General features: G+C 40.3%; 1 protein-coding gene across 1 annotated transcript in view; it reads right to left on the bottom strand.

Moving 5' to 3' along the window:
- Window positions 1–15,368, bottom strand: part of GMDS (GDP-mannose 4,6-dehydratase) — a 436,198-nt gene that overhangs the window by 347,508 nt on the left and 73,322 nt on the right. The window contains exons 3-4 of the mRNA XM_075142569.1: window positions 13,457–13,544; window positions 8,767–8,876 (exon numbers count right to left, since the gene is read on the bottom strand). Coding sequence (XP_074998670.1) covers window positions 8,767–8,876; window positions 13,457–13,544 — 198 coding nt within the window. The remainder of the gene's footprint in view (window positions 1–8,766; window positions 8,877–13,456; window positions 13,545–15,368) is intronic.

The raw sequence follows: 15,368 nt of genomic DNA, 5'->3' as shown, positions 1-15,368 counted from the left end.
ATAGTGCACTAAGTTCCTTAGTAACACTTGGTTTTAAATCTATTTAGTCTGACAATACAAGCTGCAATTACGAAGATTGTGTAAAGTTGCCATAAATACTTAGTGGACCAAGTGAAGAGACATACAAAATTCCAATTGCTAGCTATTACTGGAATTACCTTTCTTTCCCGGCCACACACAAAATCTGTTTGAACAGGTACTGCAAGTATTATATTAAAAAAATGGCCCAGAAAAATTCAAGTGTAAAACTACTTAAAACCTGATTGCTTAAAAGGAATTAGATTACTTAAAGAGTTTAAGCTACACGCAGAAGAACAACATATATAAGCATTTGAACGAAACACTTGAGAGGCTTATTCTGCCCTCTGGTGCGCTCCATCCCACAAGGACACAGCTCAAAACCCAGGAAAGCATCCGAGCAACTCCGACAGCCTGAAGTTAAAGGAGTTAAAGGGTGTGCTGAGCTACATTAAGACTATTCAGCACCTTACAGGATCATACCCTGGATGATACCAGCATGAAAAAAAGCAGTAAAGCATTCTGCAGGATAGAAGGTAGCCCAGCTAATTTTTATTCCTTTGTATTTACGGCAGAAAGCCGAGTTGCCCTGGCTAAGGATCAAGACACCATCACGTAAAGCACTGTGCAAATACAGAATTTGCTGGTTTGCATAACCATTTTCTAGTGAGGTGGTGTTACAAGCTGCCACCACCAGTAAACAGATGACAGGAGACGGACAGGTACCCAAGCACGCTACAGAACACGGTACTACAGGCCCATGCAGGTACCCTATGCTAATCAGAGGTACCCCAGGGCAGTAGTTTCTATATTTATAGCCTTATTATAGCACAAATCAAGTTTAGAAACTCACTTTTTGGCTAATAAAATGAACTGCCATACATGCCAAATTAGAAGTAATTTGATATCATCTTGAGACAATAAAATATTCTATAAAGCACAACTATAAAATTCTCTAACTCCATAAAATTAAGGTCTGTTAGGCTTATTTTTGCCTATGAATAAGTCTTACTACATCTCTACAACAGAGTGCTGCTAATATTCTTTACAATTAACTAGACTAGATCTTGTTACACTGAACTGCCAAAACTGCTTGTTTTATAAAACACATGTACAAAAAAAATCCATTGATTTTCTCAGAAACTGTGAGCTTCTGTGACAATCACTACAAGCTTAAAATCTATGCAATAATATAACAGCACAACAATGCATACTGAGGGATAAGAACCACAAGGTACAGTACAAAAACATTTATTATGCAAGCTGTAATGCACAATTCTAAGCCCTGTTACTAATGCAATAATGGAAAAGCTTTACAATTAATTCTTTGAATTATTTAGCCTGCAGTTTCATATAAGCAAGATTGTATCGAAATAAAAAAAAAAAACAACTTTCGTCATGAGGAAGCATTGCAGGATCGGAACCAAACTGGGTAAGTACACAGTTAGCATGTAAGTAGCATCATTAAGATTACTGATTGGTATTTATGTGTGATAAAAAAATCTACCCTACAAACTAGCAGGAAACATTCCTGTTTAACACATGGACTACAATACCAAAACACATCTCCAGTGCAAAAGAACTATTTTCAGAACTAATCTACCAAACAGACAATGGCAGCAATCACTAGAAGCTAATTTACTTCAGTGTTATTGAGATGGTTAAAGCCAAGGCAAACCAAATTGAAGGGGTTTCAAAATAAGGATCCTAATAGAGAGCTGTTCTGTAAGGAGGGCACATTCCCCAATCTGGCTATTGAATGGCACGAGGACAGACCTTGAAAGGATCCCAGAACTCAACAAGCAGGAGACTTTAGTTCTGGGCTAAGTTATTTAATCTTGTGCCTTGACTTTCCTCATAGCTAAGTACTCACTGGATACCTGCAGTGGAAGTACCTTCTTCATATGAGACTGCCTCAGGGTGACACCATCCTCTCCCACACAGACCTTCTCATAGACGATTTTCAACTATGCTAACTGCACGGATAGAAAGGGGATGAGGGAAGGAGACTGCCCCTAAAACATCACTGATAAAACCTGCAGGAGAAAGTCAGCAATAGGCATCTTTAATTATTTGATTCACTTGTGTCCAAAACAGAAGGATGCCACCTTCCATGCCATAACCCAAACACTGCCTTCCTCACCATGAAGTTGCACAGCACCATCTCCCCCCAGCAATTGTTTATAACCACAAATACAACTGCAGGAAGAAGCATCCCATAAAAGACTATGGTGGGAAATGAAAAAGACCTGTTTCCCATAGGGTTTATGCTCCTCAGACCAGGAGGAGTCCAGGGATGCAAACAGGCTTTACAATATGACGTAGTAATAGATAAGGCTTTCTTCAGATAACGGGAAGAAACCTCAAATTCATAGATCCTGGTCCTCGTGAGGGACTTTCACCATCCTGATATCTGCTGTAGGGACAACAGCAGGGCACATGCAAGCCAGAAGGTTTCTGGTGTGCATTGATAACCCCCTGACACGAATGACTGAACAGCACACAAGGGGAAATGCTATGAACATCCGATTCCTACAGTCAAGGAAGAACTGGTCAGGGCAGCCTTAGCTGCAGTGATCATGAGATGATGGAGTTCAGGATCCTGAGAGAAAGAAGCAAGACAAAAAAGCAGGACCACAATCCTGGACTTCAAGAGAGCAGACTTTTGCCTGTTCGGGGATCTGCTTGGTAGAGTACCATGGGATACAGCCCTGGAGAGAAGAGGAGTCCACAAGAGCTGGCTGATTTTCAAAGATCTCCTCCTCCAAGCTTAAGAATGGTCCATCCTGACAGCACGAAATCAAGCAAAGGTGACAGGAGGCCTGCATGAGAATTAGGAGCTCCTGACCCAACCGAAAAAAGGAAATGTATAAGAAGTGGAAGCATGCACAGGTAACCCAGGAGGAATACAAAGAGACTGCTCAAGTAGGCAGGTATAGAGGTAGAAAAACCAAAGCCCATCTGGATTTGAATGTGGTGAGGGACATGAAGGGCAGCAAAAAGAGCTTCTACAGGTTTATCAGCAGCAAAAAGATGATCAGTGAAAATGTGGGCCTGCTGCTGAACAGAGCAGGCAACCTGGTGACAAAGGACACTGAAAAGGCCCAGGTATCCCACATCCTCTTCACCTCTGTCTTCACTAGTAAGGCTGATGTTAAGAAATCACAGGTCCCTGAGACCCATGAGAAAGTCTGGAGCAATTTACCCGTGGTAGAAGATGATCAGGGAACATTTATACAAACCGGACACACATCATAAGATCTGGTGGGATGCATCCACGAGTGCTGAAGAAGTTGGCTGATGCCATTGTGAAGCCACTCTAGAAAGGTCATGGCAATCAGGGAAGCTTCCTGACAACTAGAAGAAAGGAGATGTCACTGCCGTCTTCAAGAAGGAGGATCCAGAGAACTACAGGCTGGTCAGCCTCACCTTGATCCCTGGGAAGGTGATGGGCTAACTAATCTGGGAAACCATTTCCAGACGTATGAAGGACAAGAAGGTGATTGGTAGAAGTCAGGCATAGGTTTACAAAGGTGAGATCATGCCTGACCAACCTGATAGACTTCTACGATGAGATGACTGGGTTGGTGAATGAAAGAAGAGTAGGTTAGATAAGTGGACAGTGAGGTGGATTGAAAACTGGCTGAACTGCTAGGCTCAGAGTGTTGTGATCAGTGGTACAAAGTCCAGCTGGAGTCCAGTCACCAATTGTGTACGCCAGGGGTACACAATGACCTTGACAATGGGACAGAGTGCATCCTCAGCAAGTCTGCAGATGATACAAAATTGGGAGGAGTGGTTGATAATGCCAGATGGGTATACTGTCCTTCAGCAGGACCTCAACAGGCTGGAGAAATGGGCAGAAGGGATTTTCATGAAGTTCAACAAATGGAAGTGCAAAGTCCTGCAACTCCAAAGGAATGACTCCATGCACCAGTACATGCTGGGGGCTGAGCACCTGGGATGGAGCTTGGCAGAAAAGGGCCTGGGGGTCGTTCTGGACACCTTGTTGACCATGAGCCAGCAAAGGCGGCCAACAGCATCTTCAGCTGCATTACGACAAGTGTCACCAGAAGTCAAGGGAAGTGATCTTTTGTCTCTACAGTGCTGAGACCACCATGAATTCTGGGCTCCCAGTACAGACATAATGGACCTGCAAAGGGCCACAAAGGGCTGAAGGATTGGAGCATCTGTCATATGAGAAGAGGCTGAGAGAGCTGGGTTTGTTTAGCCTGAAGAAGGCTCAGAGGGGGATCTGACCGATGTGTGTAAAAATACCTGATGGGTGGTGGGAAGAGTAAAGATGACCGAGACAGACTCTTCTCAGTGGTATCCAGTGACAGAAGGTGAGGCAATGGGCACAAACTGAAATACAGGAAATGCCATTTAAAAATACAAAAAAGTTTGTGATGGTGGGTATTGTTTTTTTTACTGTGAGGGTGATGGAACTGCACAGGTGAGGGAACAGGTTGCTCAGGGAGGTTGTGGAATCTCCATCCTACTTAAAACTTGACTGGACAAGGTCCTTTGCAACCTGCTCTAGCTGACTCTGCTTTAAGTAAGAGGGTTGGACTAGACAGTCTCCAGAGGTCCCTTCCAACCTTCAACCATGCTGTGATTCTGTAAAATTACATGATGTAAACTTTTGCTTGTGTACTTCAAGTTTCCCCTCCCTGCAGCAATCCCACTTTCCCACCACCCAGTATGCAAGCTATAACTTCAGGATGCAGTAGAGACACAGGTGAGCATAAGTTTTTACACAAGTTGGAATTTTGCTCCAAGGGCTCTAAAGACCTTGGTGCTATTTTTTTTTGTTTCTTCATCTTCCCTGCTGCCACTTCACCCTCCATGCAACATGAAAACAGACATAGTCACATTAACAGACATGGGGTTGAAATCAATTAGTAGTTCATAACATGTTTGGTTCACAGCAATTAGGGGACAGTATTTGATGCAGATAAAAACACAAAATAATCAGAAATGAGTAAGTTCTTTAATTTTGCCAGCATGGGGCAAGAGGAGACTAAAGGCCTCCCAAGACTGAGGGCCTTCTCTTTGGAGAGCACAAAAATATAGAAGGAAAAATGGAAGAGCTAGAGATAAAGCTGAATTCAATAGACAAGTGTAAAGAGATCCTTACTCAAGTGAGGGGTTATATGCTAAAAGCCTCTTGATTTTTACATTTCACCTTTCAGCTAACAGTGGTAGGGTTTGCTTCTTAAAGTTAATTCCTGTGTGACTCCAAGCACCCATATGTCTGCAAGGTCTTAAAACTAAGTAGAACCTTAATATCCCCCAAACTAAAGAACAAAAAAACCCTATATGCATCTTGCAAGGTGAAAAAAAACCAAACCGAGCATTTACTGGCTTGTTTACTTACTTACACGCAAGTAAGGTTTTACTCTTCAATAATACATTCATGTTGCATATGTAAGGAATAGTTATCACAGAAAAGTCAACCCATTATTTTCCTATCGCATAAAACACATTCGCTATAAAATCTCTGGCAACAAATGCCAACAGTAAGTAGGCAAAATAATCTTCTACTACCCAATACAATTTAAAGAAGTAAACTGAGCAATTGTGGCTATCTGCACTACAGCCAGATTAGACTAGGCTATTTAATACATGACTACTAGGATAGCAATAGCCATAAAACTGGAGCCATTTCTTCAGTCCTATGTTTAACTGCTCAGTGCAACAAGTTTCAAGTGCTGAAAGCAAGAGATCTTTTACTAAGGTTACACCGCCTTTTTGCTTCAGAAATTTGTAAAAAAATATTTACCAGCTTCACCAGTTCAATACAATTCAAAACAAAAAAAAAATCTTACAGCACAGTCAAATACTGATGAGATCACTTGTCCTTCAGAAAAAAAGAGTTACAAGTTCATATCTACCTATGTGTGTGCATCTACTGAAACACTGTGCAAGAAGAGACATTTATATCATTTTAGCCAACCTAGCATTTGGATAATTGATTTTCAAGACATTCAGAGGGATATGAGTATAGAGTTATGGATAGCAGAATTTAGATTAAGCCATCTGCATGCACACAATAATAGATTATTATTTAGAATCAATATACTGTAAACAATTACTCCCGTAAAACCTAATTAAATGAAAACAAATCATGGTCAGCATACCGGATTCCCAAAGCACTAAAAGCCAAAGCAGCAGCACATCTAAAGACCGGACAGACAAAATGAGGCTAAACTGTTTACTTAGTAACTATGAAGTGAATGTGCTACTGTTTTCTGAACACCCAATGGACAAGCTACAGTGCTGAGAGCTAATCCCCATTTCTCACCAAAACAGACAGGAATACACACTGGATAATTTGTTCCTACTGATGATATAATTCTGTTAAGTTTACTGTTTTTAATAAGGAGCAAGTTTCAGTCTACTCTCACTTTCTCCCATGTACAAGATCAGATCAGCCTCTCAGTGACCTACTTTATGAGTCATAGTCCTCACTATTTATGATTCAGAAAAACGTCTTCTCTGACAGTATTTCCCAGACTACTGTGGGTTCATTCCAAGAACCAATTTCATCTTCATTGGTTTCCTACAGGAAACCAGACCAACTTCCTATTATTTTTATTTTCCTTCATTTCAGCATGGCTCACATAAACTAACTGGAAGTGAGAGTGATAGAAAACTTTATTCTGCATAAACACAAGCCAACATAAACACCACCAAAAAAATACTGAAGACGTCACTGGTTCAAAGTCACCAGAATGTGAAGCAAGCTAAGATTAGAAGTGCTTTTCCCTCCTTCCCCAAACATGATGCACACAGGCAAAACCAGTAAGTTTACATAACCAAGGTTTAATGGTCAGAACTGTTCAGGTCTCTGCTGAAGACATTCACCCCTAACGGGTGGCCAAGTTCTACTCCCTCTTCTAACATTGGGAATTGTTTTAAAATGGTAAGCACTGTTGGACTGCATTTAAGTCCTATTGATACCATAGTCAAATCCCCCAATCACCTCAGTCAACAGACTTGGGGTGCCTAGGTTCTCTCCCCAACTACGACAACAGAAGTATTACTGGAGATGCTAGGAAGCATAATAAGCACACCCTGAAGAAGTCCATCTAGACTTCCCGTAGGACTTCCAACATTGCCTAAGTATTGGCCTGCTGCATTCAGGCTAGCTTTTAAGAGAGCCATTTTGATGTCTTCTCATTGTGCTCCAAGGCACATTAGATCTCCAAGAGCCAAGACTCGGTGCCAGATCTGCATTGGCTCAAAGTGTTCATGCAGTAAGATACTTGAGCAATAAACTTTCCCAGAGCTGTGATTTGAGCTGTTGGCAGCAGCAGCAGCCACATGGAGATAGTTTGGGACTAGAACATTAGTACCATGCTAACACCACCTAAGGGACACAAGTAATTTCCATGGAGATTGTTATCCAATGCACCAGTTCAAGAAAAGAAATGCTGGAACACCTAGGTGTGGACTGCAAATACCCGGCAAGGTTTGCTGGCTCAGGTTTCACTCTGCAAAGCAGCAGTTAAATTGCTTTCTGGATCAAAGCTGCCCTTGGACTCATGTAGCCTTGTTCTTATACTGTTGCACCTAAGCTAATAAACCCAACCAGACTCACGTTTAGCAGAGAGCAAACTGGATAATTCAATCACGCAAGCAATTAAAAAGCAAAATTGTTCCCATTTCATCTCTATATTCTGCTGTTTGTCTTGTCAATAACTGCAGTCTTTCAACATGATTTCATCTTGCTGGGTTTCAAGACTTACAGAGTAATAGGAACACCACATTGCTTTTTGTAGGAAGGCTGACTTAAAAACTAAAGCCAACCTGATTTTCATGAGTCTTAAATGCTCGTTCAGTTGTCACCTCAAGAGAGGCCAGGGAGTATTACCACATAAGGATACTTTCACATTGCATACAGTAAGGACAGGACATATGACTGACACACAATTTATTTTAATGACAATTTGCTACCTGGCCATCAGTTTCAGTTTGTAATCGTGAAGTGAAATATGAATGAGGTTTTTGCGAGTAAATGGAGGCCACCTGTTAGTAAACTGAGCTTTACAGGATACAGCACTGTAGCTTAACATATGTAAAATGCAAATTAAAGTTATTCTCTCTACTATTAATTTTCTTTCCTTATGATACAGCAGTACTTGCCAGGGTCAAGTTACTCATCTTCAACAAGTGTTTTTTGTTTTAGTTTCTATAAGTTGATTTTTCCAACCAAAAAAACCAGAAATGTTATAATACTGCAAGTACTAGCAAAACTGTTTTCTCTATTTGTAGGTCAATCTTTCAAATACCGCCACCTGCACGAAAACTGGTACAGGTGAAGCCTTTCTAGAAGTGACACACTCAGATACACGTATTGATTTTAATGTAAATGGAATAACGTGGTTCTAAGCGCTGTTTGGCCTAACAACACTGCATAACTTCCCCACTCGGACAGATCAGCAGCAAACTCTACAGCAGAAGTTGCTTCACATGGTAGAAAAATCAGATGTTAAACCTGCGGATTTTGTTGATAATGACAATTTAACCTCACTTATTCTGACATCTTAATTCATATTCAGTAGCAAGACTCGTGCAGCAATTCAGCACCGCAGAAAACACAACTATCTTGATTTAAGGCAGTGTTTACCTGTCAAAGTTAGCAGTTGTTAAAATGGCTGTAAATGCTGCAGTCTAAAATAATCAAAGCAATATACCACCAACAACGCACATTCACCATTCTCAGTGCTAGAAGCCACTCACCTTGACATGGCTCTGAGCTCCCAGGTTGTATATCTCAGTGGGTTTGACTTCATTAATGATCTTCACCAGGCAGGTGCTGTCCGTGAGATCACCATAGTGCAGCTTCATGTCTTCAGAGGTTAAGAACACAGAGTTAATACACTTTAATCCCAGAACAATATGGCATTCTTGGTCCACATGCTATTCCAGATTTAAAATCCAAGTAAACATTTATTGGAAAAAGTAAAGACATCACTGGTTGAACAAGGTTTTGCTTGGGTTTTTTGCCTGCTTTATGCACAAAATGTATTCCCCTGCAGGAGTAATGAATACCATTTCAGATTTTCTTTTCAATAATCTGATTTACCTAGCAACATTTATATCATCTGTTTAATAGTTTACACTTCATTAACCCACGTTGTATAAATTAGATCAATGTCATATACAGAATTTCAGCCACAAAAAAGCACATTATTTTAGTTTAGGCTTCCAATCTTTCACTCACAAAGGTTTTTAATAACTTAAGCACACATTGATAGCTTTCTCCTCCTTCCCAAAACATTGCACATGTTTAAGTTCCTCACTGCAAATAATTTCACAACACAACAAAACTGCCTAAGGTACCTACAAGATGAACATTTAGGTAACATTATGGTACAACCCATTGCTTTTATTACTATTGCTTTTCCATTTAAAAAATATACACACACACTGGGGAAAGGAATTTCAGAGAACATTGTAACTGTCAATGAAACATGCTTCATGATATTACACGCCAAAATCTCAAATGTGGTTAGATATGTCAGTCACACAGCTGTTATTTATCCTTTCCCAACTGAGTTACTAATTTGTGTGTGAAAAAATAGGTAAGAGCATGAGACCAGCTCCTGTCAAAATTAAAAGAGCAGGTTGCAATGGCTTATCAACTTGTCCCTGGTTTCAGATCCCGACCTGCCAAGAAATTATTCCAGAAGTGAAATTAATTCTGATAAAACAGGTTGCATTTTCCTCTTATTTTTAAAAAAAAAAAAAATGACATCACCACACTGCTATTCACATATCTATTCAACAAAAAGAAAAATCCTGTTATAACTATTGATGAATTAGATGTTTACATTTACTTGCCATTTTTATATAGATTTTCATTTGATGTTTTTGACCTTAATAAATTTATGTTTACATTGCCTTATCTCCAGGAAAAAGAAGAAATTCCTATTTGAGTACAGTTTAGCAGTCTTCCCATTTGACAATGGTCACCACTTTTTTGGGGCTGTATCATCTACAGATAAAATCAACTTGATTTTTTTTTTTTAATCCTGAAACCAAGAAATACACGGTTTGTTACAAGAGACTACCATATGAATCCACAGTACATTTTTTTTTAAATGCTGCAGAGATATGTGAACTTTGTTTTTATTTAAGCTGTTTTGGCATTTTTTTATGGTGTGTTTTTGGTTTTGTTTTGTTTTTTGTTTTGTTTTGTTTTGTTTTGGTTTTTTTTAACAGTTTAAGGCAGCAAGGAAGTAGCAGATCACACAGTTCTCAGGTGTTCAGCTTTGCACATTCCTATTTAACAGGTACTTGAGGCTCTTCAGGTTGATAAACTGATACAGCCCAGCAGGTCACAGCATCTTCTTGAAATTTGCTTTTACATCCACATTTCTTGAAAAGGACAATTCTGAAGAGACTTCAAGACCCAGTTGAAGCTGTGGCTAACAGGTAAGGGAATGGTAATGCAACTTTTTTTAATAAAAGAAAGATAACTGTGATTAAATATGAGGGTTGACAAGCAGGGTATGACCGGTTTTGTGTGTACACATCAATTATCCATGGTGTGCGCTGCCTTCATTCTGCCACCAGTTCTATACAGGCTGTGCTGGAACCACACCGCATTTCTACTCGTATGGAATGCAACTGTCCCGCTTCCCAAATGAAGTTCAATACATGAAAGCAGTTCTGCCTGTGAGCCACAGCATGCACAAGATCCCAAATGGTTATAGGATAAAACTATTTGGATATTGGTGTTAACCTGCAATCCTCAAAACTGGTGGTGTCCACACCACCTTAACTGCTGCATTTTTCTAAACAGAGACCAAGAGCAAGCACCACCATCAATTTCTCTGATGGCAGTTACCACCTTTTGAAGGACAACTCTGTGGGCTGGTGGGAGCAGGGAAGAACCCAAAACTACCCTTTCTGTACCAGAAAAGAAAGCTTCCCCTAGGCAACAGGGCATCCTCTTCTTCCTCTGCTTACCTTGGCTGGGAGTCAAACGAAATCTCCCTGCCAGCTGAGCCAGCCTTTCAAGAGAGGATGGAGCAGAGGACACTGTTACAAGAGAAGGCCCAGAGAGCGGCAGCAGCTCTGTAGGAACCTTAAGGTCTGAAAGAGCAACTGGTTCCTCGCCAGCCTAAGCAGAAGCTGAGCAGGAAAGAGGTGTCACAGCCAGGCTCCCTCTTCCTACACCAAAGACATCCAGTTCTGCCACCATCCGCAGGCCAGAGAGCAATCTCAGAGCTTCCCAGGGGAAGGCGGGCTGCCAGCTGGGCTGAGCTGAGCATCAGAGATACCCTCCCACAATTACCTTAAATTTAAAACTCTCAAAGGGGAATGCCCATTTTAGTCTACCATCCAGTCTTCAAAGCTTCTTGTCCAAATGGCTTTTTTGAAGGGGAGCAGGGCATGGGGCTTTGTTCATTTTCTGACCCGTGAAAAAGAGGTCTTTCAAGACTAATAGGCTAAGTGGAAAGACTTACTAGAAATGGGGTTTATTTGGTGCAAAGATTTATAAAATCTTATAAATAAGATTTATAAAGGTTAAAAAACCTTTGGGTTTTAGTAATATTATCCAATCTAAAAACCTCCTTAGCAAGCAATAGCTGGAGGGCTCACTTCAGGAAAAACCTTGTTTTCCTTCTTGTTCTCCCTACTTTTTTTGTTTAAAGAGGTTCACTGTCTACAAAGATCATCATCTTGCAACATGTATTCAATTCCTCATGGGAAGAACACATAGGGCAAAGACAAAATTAGGGTTTGCTCACATCAACCACTATTGCTTCTTTGCTTCCTCCAGTACTGCCTGAAAACCCATTGTTTCCAAACAGTTTCCATGGAGCAGCCTTTCCTGAGATTCCAAGTCCAATTCCTCCTCCTCCTCCCATTCATATGGCTGCATTCCTCAGTTAAAGGAAAATGAGATAAGAAGTGGGGGAAAACATTTAAGGTTTGCTTTCTTTTTCCTTTCTTCCATCCCTTTCCTTAAATGTTCATATACATATTTATCACGATCTACATTGTCTTCTCAAATCACTTTTCTTATTCACAAGATGGTCCTCACAATGCACAGGTTCCTGTTTGACTTCTTTGGCTTCATTTTACCTTGTGAGCCATGCATGTAAGACATGGGAAACAGTTCTTACATTGTTCTTGACAGAAGCACAGGTTTCAGTATTCTTCATGAAGATATTTTATTCAATCTTCCCCCTCTCTCAATCAGATATTTTAAGGAGCAATGTACAGTAAGTAGCAACTATTCACAGCAAATACCACTGAAGTCATGTCAGATATTAAATATTTTTTAAAAATTACAAGCAAAGATCAAGTGAAATCTAAAAGTTGCATTATATATTGCAATTTCATAAAATTGGGCTCTGTTTAACCATGGTGAGAAGCAGACTTCAAAAGACATGAGATTTATTTACGGCATGGAGATATTTAGTCTTAACAATACCGTAAATCAGACTATTTAGGACAGTGTCAGTCTGCACAACTCTACAAAATATGCATAGCGTAGGGAACTATATGCTTGTTAAAACGCTCAATCCTTCTGCTGAACTAGAGTCATCCAACATTTGAGCTTCTTCTCGTTAAGTGACCAGTTAACCTTCTTTAAGGTAAAATACTCAAACAATTTTTGCAAAGCGTACACTTAAGGTAATAATTTCAGCTTTCCAAATTATCATCGGTAACAGAGAATACAGTAAATTGTCAGCAAATTTCCAAGAGCAATGCCTTTCCTTGAGGAAAAACAGGAAATTGTTTCCTTGGGTGCAGAAACTCAGAAGGTCCAAAGATTCATTCTTCCTGTCATCAGTAAGAACTGATCATGTCTTATTCGTGCTGTCATACAGGCTGTCCCCAAACCTTCACCTCCATCAGGCACTAAGAAGCTCACAAGGAAACAGAAGCGGAGTGCTTAAGATAACTGCCTCAAAAAGAAAAACATTTTACTATTCTGGTATCTCAGTGTTTTCAACCTCACATAGCTTTTTGCAAGCCCAGCCACTTTCTAATTGCTCCTGCCTAGCTATGTGTGAACTGTGTCAGCATTTCTACACAACAGAAAGTCCCTTCCTGGGCCCCTCTTGTATTTTCCCCTCTTGGTAACTCACACACACAAGAATACCTATACTTTGTGTCACATTTTCATCAGAGAAAAATCGTCACTTTTCTTTCTGAGATAGAGCAGCTATCACAGAGCAGAGAGCTAACAGAGCTAACACAAGCAGAGAAAAGGGAAACTTAGCTATCAAGCTTTTTTGTTTGTTTTAAATAACCAATCCCAATTCAAGCACATCTTAAAAATAGGTATTTCTTGACAACATTTAGATAGAGGAAACTGAGATACCCTTTCTTCTCCCGGGGCCCTTTCTCCACCAAACACACACCACAGACTGAAAAAAACCCCTTAAATATAAAAACAAAATCTTACTTCCTTCAATGTGAGCCTGTGGGTTCTTATAGAGATGTTCAATACGGCCTGTATTAAAAGAACTAGACCGACGAACGATGCCATGCACCTGGGGATTGAACAAGGAAAAATACAAAAGGAAAGTGGTAAACATAAAGAGGAAAGTGTTCATCATCATCGCTCTTTTCATACACATGGGCCTAACCCTTAGGTAATCAGAGCTTGCCTCTATTCCTAAAGGCAGACAGTTATCCAAATCGTAACAAAATACTTGGAGATGAGCTCTGATGCTGTCACATTTATTTTACTACCCTTGAGTGGTTTCACCTTCTCCCTTGTTGACACCACTAGCAGCCTAAGCATTACACACAGTGTAGAAAACACACTGAATTGCCCTAGAGCACCATCTCCTAGTGAGCGAGACGTTAGCGGAGTTGGAGAAGCAATATGTGAATCCTAAGATAACCTCTTCTCCCTGGTTGCAGAGAAGTCTTTCTGGAGCCAGAGATGATGGGCGTGGAAAAAGCAGCAGCAGGAGATGGAGCGAGGGAAAGGAGAGAGGAGGCAGAGAGGAGAGAAGAGAAGAAAAAGACAAGGGGAAAGAAGGGGCAGCAGCTGCCCAAATATATTTTAGAAAACAGCTGTTATTCACTTTCTGGGGTGTTGGAAAAACAGCCAGAACAGTCAGTGCTGTTTTGTGGACCTCATGAGTCAGTGTTCTCCAGTGGGTTACGAGACGCGCAGGCAAGTCTAAGGCTGGAACGCAGGTTGGGAATTTCCTTTAACCAGCCACGATAAATAAGTCGGTCAAAAAACCTGACTGGTTCTGACTAACATTAAAGAAAAGCCCATTTGTGTCTAATGCATTAGAGAAATTGTTCAAACACTGATCCCGTTTCCTCCTTATGTAAGATAGTTCCATGCCTGCTGCCAAAATTCATGTTGGCTTAGGTTACCAGCTGCAGGAGTTGTGCTTGCACAAGTGAAATGAAGCTTCAGCATCTGACTGTCCTCCACTTCTCCCTGCCCTTTATTTCTGAAAGCGATCCCTTACACTTTGATGCATCCTACACTTGGTTGGGTTGGGCCATCTCTTTACTCTCTCACTTCATGTGAGCTCATACCTGCGAGAATATGCCAGCAGGAACAGGCAGTGTTTGGGGTTTTGGTTTGGTTTGGTTTGGGGATTTCTGTTTTACACATAACACAAGATATGGTTATTGACACCGAAACCACTTTTTATTCCATCTTAAGTCTGAAACTTCACTGAGTAAAAAGGTATGCACAACTCTAATAACAGCTGAATAGCTTCATCTTTACAATTTGCAAGTCAAATTTATGACACCAATTTCCTTGCATTAAATCTCTTGTGTGCCCAGCCACGCAACAGGCTCACAACATACCTTGTTCTTCAATTCAAACACTAAACTTTCCACAACTGAGTAAAATATTTGCATTTTGAGGATGAGTGAGGAACTGAGAAACATGGTCTCCCAAATGCAATTTCCATTAAATAATGAATTTATGAAGATAAATTTTCAAAGTTATGTAGTCAAAAGCCCTATCAAAATCATTATTTATAGAATGTGTGGATAATTTATAAGGACATAAGGTTTACAGAGAAACACTTTCAAAAAAAGACACAAAAAACTTCACTGTTGCAGAAGATGCTGGAAATATTTTGAGTACTCAACATGTTTTGCTGAGTAAAAATGAGACTTTGCAGTTTTAAAGCATCAAATTATTCTAAAGGAAGCTAACTGAAGTGCTCTACAACTCTTCTAGCAAAATTAAATATTTTGCCTTAAATTCCTGACAAGAGACTTCTTGAGCTCTCAATTATCTATCCCTGAATGAAGTCATGCTGAAATTCAAGTTCACGCAAACGATTGACCTATTAATAAGTCAAATCTTGCCAGCTCAAAGCTTGATG

This window comes from Calonectris borealis, chromosome 2, assembly GCF_964195595.1.
Source record: "Calonectris borealis chromosome 2, bCalBor7.hap1.2, whole genome shotgun sequence".
NCBI lineage: Eukaryota > Metazoa > Chordata > Aves > Procellariiformes > Procellariidae > Calonectris > Calonectris borealis.
The sequence above is the reverse complement of the archived record's forward strand: the minus strand, read 5'-3'. Positions and strand labels throughout refer to the sequence as shown.